This window comes from Odocoileus virginianus, chromosome 6 (assembly GCF_023699985.2).
Source record: "Odocoileus virginianus isolate 20LAN1187 ecotype Illinois chromosome 6, Ovbor_1.2, whole genome shotgun sequence".
In the NCBI taxonomy this organism is placed as follows: domain Eukaryota; kingdom Metazoa; phylum Chordata; class Mammalia; order Artiodactyla; family Cervidae; genus Odocoileus; species Odocoileus virginianus.
Genome location: NC_069679.1, coordinates 17,756,157 through 17,771,287, shown reverse-complemented (window position 1 = coordinate 17,771,287; position 15,131 = coordinate 17,756,157). Strand labels below are relative to the sequence as shown.

General features: G+C 36.2%; 1 protein-coding gene across 1 annotated transcript; it reads right to left on the bottom strand.

Moving 5' to 3' along the window:
- Positions 1–3,809: 3,809 nt before the first annotated feature.
- On the bottom strand, positions 3,810–5,062 carry LOC110141687 (olfactory receptor 4F21-like). The gene has a single exon (XM_020900650.2). The coding sequence runs from the start codon at positions 5,060–5,062 to the stop codon at positions 4,130–4,132; it is 933 nt and encodes a 310-aa protein (XP_020756309.2). The 3' UTR covers positions 3,810–4,129.
- Positions 5,063–15,131: the final 10,069 nt, after the last annotated feature.

Sequence of the window (15,131 nt, the reverse complement as noted above, 5' to 3'; positions counted from 1 at the left end):
GGGTGCAGAGTAAAAGGACACAGCAATGGCTGCCTGCTAATGGCTGTGCTGGTCCAACTCTGTTACAAGAAGACTCTGGATGGATACTTTTTAATTTACTACTTTGTTAAAGATATAATACATAGATACAGCATTACTTATAAGAGTCAAGCTATTAATGATATATGTTCACGTATATCATTAAGCAGTTATTAAAGTCCCACTTCATCTGTCCCCTCCAAATCTCAACCACTCTTAGAGGTAACAAGTATCAGTCTTGTAGTGTATCCTTCTGTTCCTATTCCTATCAGTAGTGGCATACATATCAATGTATGCCATTGGAGATATTTTTCTTTCTTTATCTTTTTTTGTTGGAAGTTTTGATTTTAAATATATTAAAAGTCAAAGTCTGTTTTACTAAATCCCAATTTATTTCCTTTCCCTTATTGTCCCTGCCTCTCTCCTCCTTATTTACTGTCTCAATTTCTCCCTCTCAAAGTTTTGTCTTATCTCTTTCATTTCTAGATCTCAAAACATTTAAATGAATTTATTTGGCTTACCACCCATTTTGTGCCCTGAGGTCTAGAACCCTAACCATCCCGGTTTCTGAGAACACATAGAGTCAACACTAATCCAGTTGCTTGGGTATTACCACACACTTTTTCAGTATCATCTCACTATACTATGATGACATATAGAGCTGTTTACAATGGAGAAAACAGGCAAAAGAGGCTAAGTGACATTCCTAAGTCTTATAGTTATTAAATGAAAGACCAATGAGAGTTTGTAGTTACACGTATATTCTTGGGTAACCATTGCACCATGATACATTACAGTCTCATTTCACATCACAGTCTCCTGTGGCCCTTTTACTCAACCACACACAAAACCCCTGTCCTGTGAAACTATTGGTTTCTTTTCTGTCTCTGTATTTTCCTTTTTCCAAAATATCATAAAAATGGAATTGTGCAATTTGTTGTCTTTTGCATTTGGCTTTTCTTACTCTGTAATTGAGATTCATCCATTTTGATGCATATATTAGTCATTTATTTTCATTGATAAATAGTATTGCATTGTTTGGATATCCCCAGTTTAGGATATTAGAGTTGTGTCCAATTTTTCATGATTAAGAGTAAAGCTGTGTGAACATTCTTTCATAGATTCATGTATTTAACTATTTTATTTCACTTCAATAAATACCAAATAGTGGGATTTTGGGGTCATCTGGTTAATTGTTCGTTTGATAATGCAACTCTTCATAAGAATCCTACTTAAAAAGGTGAAATGGCCAGTATCCAGATGAAAAATGATATATAACTGTATTATTACAACCTGTTTAAAAGTTTTTTTTTAATTTAGTCTTTGTTCATTCTCATAGTATGTAAAAAAGCAGTTTTCTGCCTTCAATATTGCCAGCAGATGGCAAAATTTGAAAAGTGAGACTGGAATTAGAAAATATTTGAAATCATTCTCTTGTGAAGTCAAAAGGATGTATTGGATGTTTTCATAGATCACAGTCTACCCACTCCTGGACACTTCAGATGAAAGAGTGCTGTGGATTACACCAAAGCCCATGCCTGCTTTATTTTCTCAACACTTTCCTTGAAAGGTGTTATGTGATTTACAAATGACAGAGCATTAATAATACTATAAAATTAATTCATGTTAGTAGCCAGATAAAGATTACTTCCACACTTTCAAAGAATACTGTATCAATTCATTTTTTAAAGGACAGGGTATTTCAGGTTGGAGAAATAAAGCTTCCAAGAGTTTATATTTTTATCTTCAAATATGCAAGACAGAACTCTCCTTAAAGAGGTGTAAAATATGTGGAGAGCAAAAGAAAAATCAGGCAGAGAACCTGACTGTATTTCACATGCCGAGAGAGCTCCCTTTCAAATTGCATGATCTAGCCCTCATAATAACCCCATTAAAATGGATCTTATGTCAAAAGTTTATGTCTCAGCATGTCTTGCAGAAAGTCACAGGGTTGAGAAACCACGTGACTGGGGTGTGCATCTAAGCTCCTCTGATTCCTCCTTCAGTGGTGCCATTGTGGTATTGTCAATTCTAGAAGCTTAATTCTGTTTCCATGGCAAAAAACTGGTTTTCATAACTTCTGAGGCTTCCCCCTATATAGTTCATTCAAGTTCTTCCTGAAATAACTATTAGCAAACAGTACCATTGGCAATCAATTCCCAGTTTGGAAGTTTCTGGTAATTAACATTATATATCTCTGTCCAGGATCATCTCCTGTTGTAGAATTGTGGACCATGAACTAGGATCAGGCCTTTCTGAATCTCATTACTTAGCTCTTGGACTATAGAGAAGGCATCCCTTTTGGTGCAGGAAGGGCCTTTGCTCTAGAGAGTAAAAAAGTTCCAGGAAGTAGCTGAAAAGAACTCCTTAATGTTTCTGGAAACTTGAAAAAACTTTCAGAAAATCCCAGTCAGTATATATATAAAGTTGATATTGAAATACTAAGAAAGCTGGTTTAAATGTGAGGGAGGAAGAAAAGCAAGGAGGAGGTTAAGAGATTGTTGTAGAGCATAAAATACAAGATATAACATTTGGAAACATCATTATTTGGGATCAGATTCTTCATGGATAAAACTGATTTAAAATTCTATTTAGGACCTGAAATACAGTCAGCTTGCAGGAATATAAACAATACGTTGTCTCTTTTTGAGAAATATTTATGGGACAGTGTTACCCTCAGTGTGAATTACACTTACAATGGAGAATAGCTTCCAGAGCTCCGTGAGTGGGTAGAGCAAGGGGATTTTAGGTTTCTAAGATTCTCTAAATTGAAAGCATCATCTGATAGCTTACATTTTTTATCAAATTCAGAGCCAAAATTTCAAAGTGAATTTAATGGTAGTTTGGGGTCTATTGGAATAAAAACTTTAATTAGCACCTATCTAAGTAACAAAGCATTAACGGGAGGCTGCTTTTAAGTTTGTTTTTTATTGGAGATAGTTCTTTACTGTCAGTACCAGAAAGCCTATTTCACATCTTTTCTCTTTTTTTTTTTTCATTTATTTTTATTAGTTGGAGGCTAATTACTTTACAATATTGTAGTGGTTTTTGTCATACATTGACATGAATCAGCCGTGGATTTACATGTATTCCCCATCCCGATCCCCTATCCCACCTCCCTCTCCACCCGATCCCTCTGGGTCTTCCCAGTGCACCAGGTCCGAGCACTTGTCTCTGGTTACCCAGATACACAATATTTGCTATAGGATATTCTGGGAATGCCAACAAATTAATACATCCTCTAATCATGAACAAATACTCCAAATACATTGTCCTTCAACTGGGAGAATTCTAACTCATAGAACCTATAGGGTCTCCTGGAGGATCACAATAAGCTTGCACATTTATGTTAACATATAAGCATCCTTCTGTTTTCAGTATCATTTCTTCATTCCTTCACTGGTGCTTCCAAAAATCAGATCCCAAATAAACTACTGTGATTAAATTTTATCTTTGAGTCTTCTGAAAGGGAAGCAGTCTAAGTAACTAAGCAGAGCTAGTAAGTCCTACACAAAATATATAAGCATTCAATGTGATGGTTCGCGACATTTCCCAAACCAAGCTAATTTACTTACAAATTTTATAAGAAGATGAAGAGATTTTATTATGTTTGTTATTGTCAAAATAGTCACACTTTCAATCCAAAATGTTATGTAGTAGATATTCATGCTATTTTAAAACTAATAAAATAATCACCTTATGTGGTAGATTGATATTTTCCATGGTAGCAAATGTAATGGATAAATACTACTACACAGATGTAGTAGAATTTTGTTCTGTGAGGTAGATGATACATCCAGTTTTGTCTATTTTAGGTCTTAGGTACCTAAGTAGAAGTGGCACTAATGGTAAAGAACCTGCCTGCCAGTGCAGACGTAAAAGATATGGGTTCAATCCCTGGGTCGAGAAGATCCCCTGGAGGAGGGCATGGCAACCCCCTCCAATATTCTTGCCTGGACAATCCTCATGGACAGAGGAGCCTGGAGGGCTACAGTCCATAATGTTGCAGAGTCAGACATGACTGGAACGACTTCGACTGACTCGCTTGCCTGAGTAGAGATGTCCAAAAGACAGGTGGATTATAGTCTTCAAGCTCCAAAGTCAGATCTGATCAGAGAAATCTAACATAATGTCTTTTGATCAACCTTTTTATGGCTACCTTTATCTCTTTGTTCCTTAATGTATATATAATGGGATTTAAGACAGGGGTGAGAGCAAAGTCAGCAATGAAGAGGTATTTATCAATTGATGATGTGGGGAAAGGCCATACATAGAGAAACATGCATGGAGTGAAAAAAAGAACCACCACAGTGATGTGAGCTGACAAAGTGACAAATGCCTTGGACAAGTCTCCTGAAGAACGTTTCCAGACCGTGACCAGAATGAAGATGTAGGAAAGGATTAGCAGGAAGAAGGTACCCATGCTCATGAAACCACTGTTGGCAGCCACAATAAACTCAAATTTGGCTCCATCTGTGCATGCAAGTTTTATGATCCTAGGAAAGTCACAATAAAAGCTGTCTACTTTGTTAGGACCACAAAAGGGCAAGTTTATAATAAAAGCAAATTGAGACATAGCATGAATCACCCCAATTACCCAGCCAGTGGTTACAAGTGAAATGCATACTTTAGGGTTCATTATTTTCAAGTAGTATAGAGGCTTGCAGATTGCTGTGTACCTGTCAAATGCCATGGCTATGAGTAACACCATCTCTACTCCTCCCATTATGTGGATGAAGCATATTTGTACCATACAACCTTGGAAAGAAATTATCTTGTATTCATTTAAAAGGTCTGTAATCATCTTGGGGACTGTGGTAGAAGCAACCCCCACATCAATGAAGGACAAGTTTGCTAATAAGAAGTACATAGGAGAATGTAAGTGAGAATCAAAAATTACTAAAAACAAAATGAAGAGATTTCCCATGATGATCCCTAAATAAATCAAGGAGAATATCAATGTGAGAAAAACTTTCGTTTCATAAGAACCAGAGAGTCCAAGCAACACAAACTCAGAAACCACAGAATCATTTGTTCCATCCATTGACTTAGGCAGAAGAGCTGATTATCAAATCACCTGAGGATAGAAAATGAAAAGTCATAAATAGTAGTACAAAAGTAGACTTCCTATTCATCCTACTCATTTGTATTTTGGTAAATCATTTAACTAGGAAAAAAAAGAATATGGAAACATTATAAGAAGAATGATTACAGTAAAATTTATAAATTTATGAAAATTTGAATGAAAGTAAGTGTGGTTACTTCTCTTATTCCATTTTTAGAGGTATAAAATTTTTTTTGCTTCTCAAGTTTTGGACATTTTCCATGATCATTTACCTAGGTGTGCTCTCATGTGAATAAATTTAGTCATTTTTGTGACTTTTATATCAATGTTCTCACACAAAATTGCCAAGTACCCTTCAGTTCAGTTCAGTTCATTTCAGTCGCTCAGTCATGTCCGACTCTTTGCGACCCCATGAACCGCAGCACACCAGGCCTCCCTGTCCATCACCAACTCCCGGAGTTTACTCAAACTCATGTCCATTGAGTCGGTGATGCCATCCAGCCTTCTCATCCTCTGTCATCCCCTTCTCCTCCTGCCCCCAATCCCTCCCAGCATCAGGGTCTTTTCCAATGAGTCAACTCTTCGCATGAGGTGGCCAAAGTATTGGAGTTTCAGCTTCACCATCAGTCCTTCCAATGAACACCCAGGACTGATCTCCTTTAGGATGGACTGGTTGAATCTCCTTGCAGTTCAAGGGACTCTCAAGAGTCTTTTCCAACACCACAGTTCAAAAGCATCAATCTTTTGGTGCTCTGCTTTCTTCACAGTCCAGCTCTCGTATCCATACATGACCACTGGAAAAACCATAGCCTTGACTACATGGACCTTTGCCTTAGCGTAATTTATTTCACTGGTTAAATAGAAATCTTCAGATTGAAACTGTTTAATGTGTGTTACCTTGCTTCACCTGTGTGTGTGTGTGTGTTTTGTTTTTGTTTGTTTCTTTTTGGTACAATTTCTCAAGGAAGTAAGGTGCCCAGATAGTGATTTTTCATAATATTTGATTCATTAAACATTATCATAGTGCATATAGATCTCTATATTCAATAAAAATATCGACTACAAATATGTATTAGTTGAAAATGTTAAATTAACAGATGACATTTATCAATATATCCTCTATACAAAGCTTTGTACTAAGCTCATTATCTCATTTACACCTCATAGAATTCCAAATAGAAATGCAATTTTATTGGACTAATTTTATTAATGAAGAAACTGAATCTGCAATGGACCAAGTGTCAGAGCCAGGACTTTTATCCAGAGCTATAGGATACGGTAATCCATGCTTCTAACCATAGAAGTATGCACTTCAAGGCCAACACCTTCCCTAGATCTTCCCCATCATTCATTGTCATTATCATTGCTCAGTTGCTAAGTCATGTCTGACTCTTTGTAGCTTGCCTCACTCCTCTGTTCATGGAATTTTCCAGGTAAGAATACTGGAATGGTTTCCATTTCTTTCTCCAGGGGATCTTCCTGACCTAGGGATGGAATTCACATCTTATGTGTCTCCTGCATTGGCAGGTGAATTCTTTACTACCGAGCAACCTGGGATGCCCCAAGGATCCCTCAATTAAATTTAATTAAAATTTTTGCTTCCTTCTACCTACTAGTGTAGTTCACAACTTAAAAAATATCAGATCAAATTGCTAATCTGGTGTCCCTTTCTAATTTTCCTTTTTTTTCCCATAACTCATCTTTGGCTCTTTTGTTCATCAGTAAGTTGAAATAATTCAGTTTCCAAGATTCCTTATCAATAGAAAAACCCCTGGAATATGAATGCATTGTCTAATAATCAATTTTCAATCACCATTTTCCTTGATCTCCTTGCAGGATGTGATACTGTTTATCATAAACTTTTTTATGTAACTCCCTCTGCTGTTGGCTTCTTGGCTTTTGTAAAGCTAACCCTCTTGCCATTTATTGCCAACAGAAATTCCATTTACTTAAGTAGTGGACTGAAGTCTAAATTTTAGAAGAGAATAACCCTATCCCAAATTGCCAGCATGATATATGATTTTTCTAAACCAGTTACTGTATTTTCTAAACCAGTTACTTGGCCATGAATTAGACTAAGGTGGCACACGTGACCTCCAGCTAACTGTTCAATGAGATATAAACAAATGGGTGTTTGGAGGGCTTTCCTTCCTCAATGAAATGACAAATGTTCATGTAGAAAAAGTCCTTTTTATGGTCCATTTTTTTCCCCTCTGCATTTAGTTCAAAGGACATGACTAAAGGTGTGGCATCTGCAAAGTTCTAAAGCCTGTAAAATACAAATAATCCAGTAAAATTTAGGAAGAATCTGGCAACCAAAGGGCATATTGAATCACTTAAAGCCAGCAACAGTCTCCCTTCAGATTTATTTTTGTAATGTGATAGAAATAAATTCCAACTTGTTTGATCCTCTATAAATCAGGTTTCTGTTAATTTGTTGAATGCAATCACGCTGTGTCCATGACAGCCCTCCCATAATTATTCCCTTAATTTTCTGATTTCTCTATGCCTCTTACTAACTCAGTGATCATTCTCCTCTGCTCATTCTTAATTTTTGGTGTGACTCAAAGTTTTGTAATAAGCATTTTTTTAATTCAATAACTGTTTACTCATTTTAACAAGTACCTGTATTTTGAATTCTGCATCTGTAGCTTCAATCGTGGACTCCAGAGTAATTTATCCAAAACTGTATACACAAATGAAAGCCACACCTCCATCTTTGAGTTAACATGTCAAAACTGAATTAATAATGTTTTCGTCTACTCAAACACCTTAATAATTTTGTTACTGTTCTTCCAGGTGCCTAATTGAAATGTCTGTGTGGCACTCTCCTCTGTCCTTTTATTTCCATCTCGTTTGCACAATTTTTATTCTCAAGTATTTCTAAATTAAGTTCCTTTCTCATTTCTGTTGTCATTTTTCCTTTTGTTTCTAGTGTACATATTTTCCCATCTTGATATTTGAAAAGCTACTGAATGATCTCTCTGATTTTTTTTCCCCAAGACTATCTCATCTATTTTCAGAGCTCATTTATCTAGAGATCAAGTATTATCACATGGATTTTCTACTTAAAGCCTTTGGTGAGACTATCAAGAAAAAAATTCTTGATCCCACAACATAACACCTAAGGCCCTAAGAGATGAGAAAAATTTTATTGAAGAGTATTTCTATTGAAATTTTAGGAAAAGAATGTACTACTCACTGAATAAATTTCAAAATTGATTTACATAAAAACTCAGTAAATTAGGAAGAATTAAGAATTATTTTGAACAAACTGCTCTTAATATAATTTTTAAACCAACAGTCAGCATAAACATAAAACATTAAAATCAGGAACACAAAGAAGGAAGGCTGCAGTACCATGTTTCATGTACCCTTGATGAGATTAAATCAAATAATACTATTGAAAGAAAGGTATCAAAATTGCACTTATTTGCAAGTCACACAATTATCCATCTCAAAAACCTAAGGCAATTGAATATAAACTATTAAATGTAGTAAAATATTTGAATAAAAGTGATGCTAATAACTTGATAAAATATGATAACAGGAGACATCATTTATGAGGGAAACAATTAAAAAATTTATGCATTTTATTGAGAAACAAACCGTTCTGGAATATTTGAAGCCTTGACTTAAGTGGAAGCTAAAAATCATGCTAACTTATGAAAAGACTCAAAATTATAAAAATATCAATTATCACGAAATCATTCTGAGCAATAACTGCAGTGCTCATTAAAAGTTCAGTGGAAATCTGGAACATGACAAAGTGTACCAAACTCCATTTAAAAAGCCCAGGGAAATGTTGAAGAGGGAGCAGAATGGGAGTTAGAGGAGAAAAAAGAATGCTATCTGGAAAAGATATTGGAACATATTATAAACCTCTACTAATAAACAATGATCAGTTTGAGTAAAGTTGAACAGATAAATTAACAAAACACAGTTAAGAATGAGATACACATTAGGGAATTTAGTATATAAGGAAGAGGTCATTACAATTATACAGGAGAATAAAAGTTTACTCAATAAATTCAGAGTATTCAATGGTTGTTAAACATGTAGCTCAACACTGGAAATATAAAAGTGTATTTTACTGTATATGTTACAGAAAAGTAAGTTGTGAATGAAGAACTTAAATGTAAGGCTTAAATGCAGTGGTAAAAGGATTACATTTTAAAAAAATATGTCATAGTTAATTTTTAAACTTGAGGTTGAAGAGATTTTTATACATTTCCTACAAATTCAGAAAGCAGATTCCAATTTTGTACTTTTTTTCCTCAACAGAATAAATAAACTTGTTGCTATGGGATTCAGAAAGCAGTATGTCTTATTCTCAGCTGTTGGGAATGTGATGTGGTATAAACAATCCAGAGGGCAACTGAGTAATAGGGTAAAAAAAATATTTGTACTGTGACTCAGTAATCCTATGTCTTTGAATGAATTGAAATAAATGAACAAATGGGCTTCCCAGGTGATGCTAGTGGTAAAGAACCTGCCTGCCAATGCAGGAGGGTATAAGAGACATGAGTTCAATCCCTTGGGCAGGAAAATCCCCTGGAGGAGGGCATGGCAACCCACTCCAGTATTGTTACCTGGAGAATCCCATGGTCAGAGGAACCTAGCAGCTATAGTCCAAGGGTCGCAAGAGTTGGACAAGACTAAAGCAACCTAGCATGCACTCATGCAAACATACAAAAAGCTGAAATGTATATTTTACTTAACAGCATTTCTTACAATACAAGCTTTTTTAGGATAAGGGGTTAAGTGGATACATTTACACAATAGAGGTTTTTTAAAAAGATTAGTGTACACTAAGTTAGGTGTACATTAACTAACATATAAAGATATATTGATAAGTCAAGAAAGCATTTATAGAGAAAACAAATCTTTTTATTTTGTGCTCATTCAGTCATTCCCTACTCCTTGAGGCCTCATGGATTGTGGCCTGCCAGGCTCCTCTGTCCATGGAATTTTCAGGCAAAAATACTGGAGTGGGTAGCCATTTCCTTCTCCAGGGGATCTTCCCAAGCCAGGGATCGAACCCATGTCTCTTGCATCTCCTGCATTTGCAGGTGGATCCTTTACCATTGTGCCACCTGGGAAGCCCCTTTTTATTTGGGGAGATATGCAGATGGCATTTTGCATTAGTAAATATTTAGAATCTGCCCCCAAATTCTAAAGGTGGTGGGATTTTAAATCAATTTAGGCTTGTTTCCTTATCCCCAACTTGTTTGGTATATTTTTAGAGATAATAATTTTTTTTTTCTAATATAAAAACCAATGTATCAAAATTAATTGAGGGGTAGGAATATTTATATTGGAGCCATTTCCAACACACAGTATAATGTGAATTTAGGAGCAAAACTGTCTGTATCCCCAGATCCTCCATTTACCAGCTATTCTAGGGTAAGATACTGAACTTTCTAGTGTGTTAATTTTTTCCTGTTACAGATAGATACTGAAAGTCACTAACTCTTATTTTTGAGAACTATATGAGTTGAAACAAAGAAAAATCAGACAATGCTATGACACGTGTTGTTTAGTCGCTAAGTCACATCTGATACTTTTGCGACCTTATGGACTGTAGCTCGCCAGGCTTCTCTGACCATGGGATTCTCCAGGCAAGAATATTAGAGTGGGTTGCCATTTCCTTCTCCAGCTATGACATGTAGTCAGTGCTAAATAAGTTTTATTTGTTATAGTGTACTTGTGGGTGTGTGCTAAGTCGCTTCAGTTGTGTCTGACTCTTTTAGTGACCCCATGGACTGTGGCCCACCAGGCTCCTCTGTCCATGGGGTTCTACAGGCATGAATACTGGAGTGGGTTGCCATGCCCTCCTCCAGGGGATCTTCTTGGTCCAGGAATCGAACCTGTGCCTCTTTTGTCTCCTGCATTGGCAAGTGGGTTTTTTACCTCTAGTGCCACCTGGGAAACCCATTATAGTGTATAACAAGTGTTAGATAATTTAGATAATTTTCAGGAAACCATGGAAATAATGATTGAATTCCTCTGGTAAAAATAAAGGTAGTAACCTTTTTTATATTGTGTCAGTAGAAATAGAATAGCCATTTTATTTTTCTGATCCTAATGTTCAGAGAGAAAAAGGATAAAAAATCAAGATATTTCACACACCACTCCAATAAAGAACCTTAGCATTTTGAACAATATTTTACATTCATCTTATAATATATTTTTAACTATGAGAATAATACCAAAGGGATACAAACAAAATGAGTAAAAATCACTCAAATAAAATGAGTCAACAAAGAAAAAAGGAGGACAGAGGCAGAAATCGATTGTGGAGAGTAAAGAAAAAGATATATAATTATAAAATCAGATTCTGGAGTTATAAAAAGTAGGTCCACTGACCTGCCCAAGCTCACATTTCACCCTCAGCAGCTTCAAGGGATTGAGAAACACTGGGAGATTATCTCCTTTTCAGATTCATCATCATTGCTTAAGATAAATAGCTATAAGTGACTCTTACCATCAGTACTGAACCTGTTATCAGGACTGGGAATTAATGACCAATTTCTGCTTCATGTATTACTACCCTCACCCTTCAGTGGCAAAGGGGTTTCTTTTTTGTGACTGTCTGATACAACAGACATGTGAAAGCTCCTTCTACTCCTGATTGTCCTTGATGGGAGAAAATGCAAACTCAAAGTTCATTTGGTCATAAACTGTTCATCTGTATTATTTTTAATGATTTCTGTGGAAAATATTTTTTTCTTTATGCTAGAGAGTTAAGTACTTCCTTCCTTCCCACCTACTTTTTTTCCTTCCTTCTTTCCCTCCCTCCTTCCTTTGTCCTGCCTCCTTAACCCTCTTTCCTTTCCTTCTTTTCTTCATTCCCTTTCCCTCTTTCTTTTTTTTATTCATCTCTCTTACTACCTTCATCTCTCTCTTTTTCCTTTACTTTTTTCAAGCTTGGAACTGGATGATTAAGATGTTGACTAACTAGTACTTACTATGCACTACTCACTATGCTTAAAACCAGTATTATTCTTTTCAATAAGCATGATACTTACTGCAATTTTATGGATGAGAAAGCTTGATTTTTCCATTTCGTAATCTAGAAAGTAACAACTGGAATATAAATGGAGGTCTGTCTAACTTCAGTGTAACTTGTTTATTAGAAATGGCTTCCAATTTCTAAAGACTAAGAAAATAACGATTTCTGAAATAAGACATTTTGCACTATGAATAGTAACCCAGACACAGACATATGTAAAGGCCAATAATAGTAAGAAAAGATGTTCACATTTATAGTAAAATCATTTTAACTTCATCATTTATCTTCACTGGACTGTACTTAGGCCCCTATTAGTGGTAAGGACTGATATTTTCTGTATTTATCACACTGATCAAACGGTTGAACAGGGAAAATGCAAAAACAATCAGAAGACATCAGGATAAGTTGGAGAGTCTGTGAAAACAGATGCTTCTCAACCAGGGTAGCTGGGAACTGCTAAGATTGTAAAAATTAGAGCTGTTTTTTAGTATATATTAACCGCTAAGAAGTCCCAGGGATTAGTTAGGAGAAAATGCGAAATTCCCCTAAGCAGATTAACTGCATCACACATTTAAAACTCTAAATTCTGTAAGGAGGTGTGAAAACATACTAAAGAAAAAACAAAGAATTTAGTCTTAAAATAAGGGAGAGGCATTGGTGAAAGTTAAAAAATCAATTAACTGGCATATACTTACTCTGGAGAGATGGCACCAGAAACCAGGTTCCTGTCTCTGTCTGAGAAAGTTTTCTCTGTATTCTACCATGAGCCTGAAGTCAACTCCAGTTAATTTTCTGTCATGACCAATGCCGGTGGGAGGGCATCCTTCTCAGCGTGGCAAGTTTACACCCTAAAGTGTAGCCTCTGGGCTTAGAAACTTCCAAAGTCTGTTTAAATAGAGCCAAGTATTTGGAAAGCCTTTTCCTACATGCTCCTCGGGGATCTTTTGCCTCCTGCTTTCTCCGAATTGAGTGCATCATGTAGTTAGGCACTCTTTTTCAAGTTTTACCAGTTAAAATATAGCTAAAAGCTTATTATATGTAAAAAAGGAAGTTTAAAATATGTGTATTCTGTTTTTTCTTTTGCTCTGTATCTACCACGTCATGAAGTAAAATAAGATATAAGCTCCAGCTCCATCAGAAGTTAGATGAGGTATTTACATGGGCAGGTGACAGGGAGCTTATCACTGAAATGCTGCAACTGTGCTCATGACTTAAGGACTGCTATGGACGTCTACTTCTTGGTCCTTCAGGGAATAAATCTCAGCAGTCTCAGTGCTTCCTTGACACTGAAAATGTCCATTACTGTCCCTTTGTTTCTTCTCCCTCTTTACTCTCTGACTTTTCCCCCTCTCCAAGTTTTACCTCCTTAATTTCTAGAGCTCATGAAATATAAACACACTTATTTTGCTTTGCCAGACATTTTGTGCCTTGACCATCTCAGTCTAAGAACATTAAGACTCAACACTTATTCACTTGCTTGTGTATGAAACACACTTTTCAGGCATCATCTAATTAGAAAGACACTTAGATACATGAACAGAGGAGAATACAGGCAAAAAGAGGAAAAATGATTTTCCCTAGTTTTAGACAGCTTAATAATGAAAGACTAGTGAGTGCTAGTACTGGGGATAGGATGCTGGTTTAGAGCAGAGTTTGGAGTATATGATTTGTCTGGAACTTGAAAAAGCTTTGTAATATAATACAGTATTTCTGAAAAGCTAGTAATGTTTTATTTATTTTCTTGAGTGTTAATTGCTTGACCATTTTCAATTATGAAAATTCACATTGTACATTTATTATTTCCTTGCTTCCTACTTTCCCAGCTTATCGTTGTCTACTATTTCTGCCACTGTCTGTCTCAGAAGTAATGAGCCCATTCTAGCATGAATAGCAATCTGAAATGAGCCAGTTTGAGACTATGTAAGAACTATAGGTTCATAAAGCAAAAGGAAGTGATGACCTTGTAATTAGTCACCATAAAATTCTGAAATTACAGGAAAACCAGGCTATAGGAGACTTCTGATTTCTCTCTGACAGATAAAGAGCTTATAATTTGTCACTTATATTTTTACAATATGATAAATACTGGACACTGAAAATCAATGACTTTTTTGTTTCTATAACTGATAGAAAAAAGGTTCTAAGACAAATTGGCCCTTGATGCCTAAAGAGAGAGACATATTCAGGGAAACACAGCTGAGGACAACCTAATTAGAGGAGAAGCCACAGGGACCATAAACTGATAGGGATACTTGAAAGATGACTTTCATGATTTGTTATAGGTTGAGTCTGGACTGGCATGAGAAACTCCTGAGGGCCATGTTACTGGGGTGGGGTACATTTTTGTGAGCTTTACCTCCAGAAACCCCACCAGGTTCTCAGTGTAAAGATTTGAGAAAGCTCTTTCCCCCAAGGTTATGACCGGGGAAGGGAAAAGTTAAACACTGTGAAAAATACCCAGAGCCTTCTCCATAATGAAGGGTAGGTAAAAGGACTTTGTCAGAACACAATTTAAAAAATTTTCCAAACTGGGTAAGGAAATTGTTTCCATGCAAACCCTCTGCAGTTTTCCTGTATCAGCTAAGAAAACAGACTTCAACATAGTCAAGAAAAAGCAAGAGAGTTCCAGAAAAACATCTATTTCTGCTTTATTGACTATGCCAAAGCCTTGGACTGTGTGGATCACAATAAACTGTGGAAAATTCTGAAAGAGATGCGTATACCAGATGACCTGACCTGCCTCTTGAGAAAACTGTATGCAGGTCGGGAAGCAACAGTTAGACCTGGACGTGGAAGAGCAGGCTGGTTCCAAATAGGAAAAGGAGTACGTCAAGGCTGTATATTGTCACCCTGCTTATTTAACTTATGTGCAGAGTACATCATGAGAAACGCTGGGCTGGAAGAAGAACAAGCTGGAATCAAGACTGCTGGGAGAAATATCAGTAACCTCAGATATGCAGATGACACCACCCTTATGGCAGAAAGTGAAGAAGAACCAAAGAGCCTCTTGATGAAAGTGAAAGAGGAGAGTGA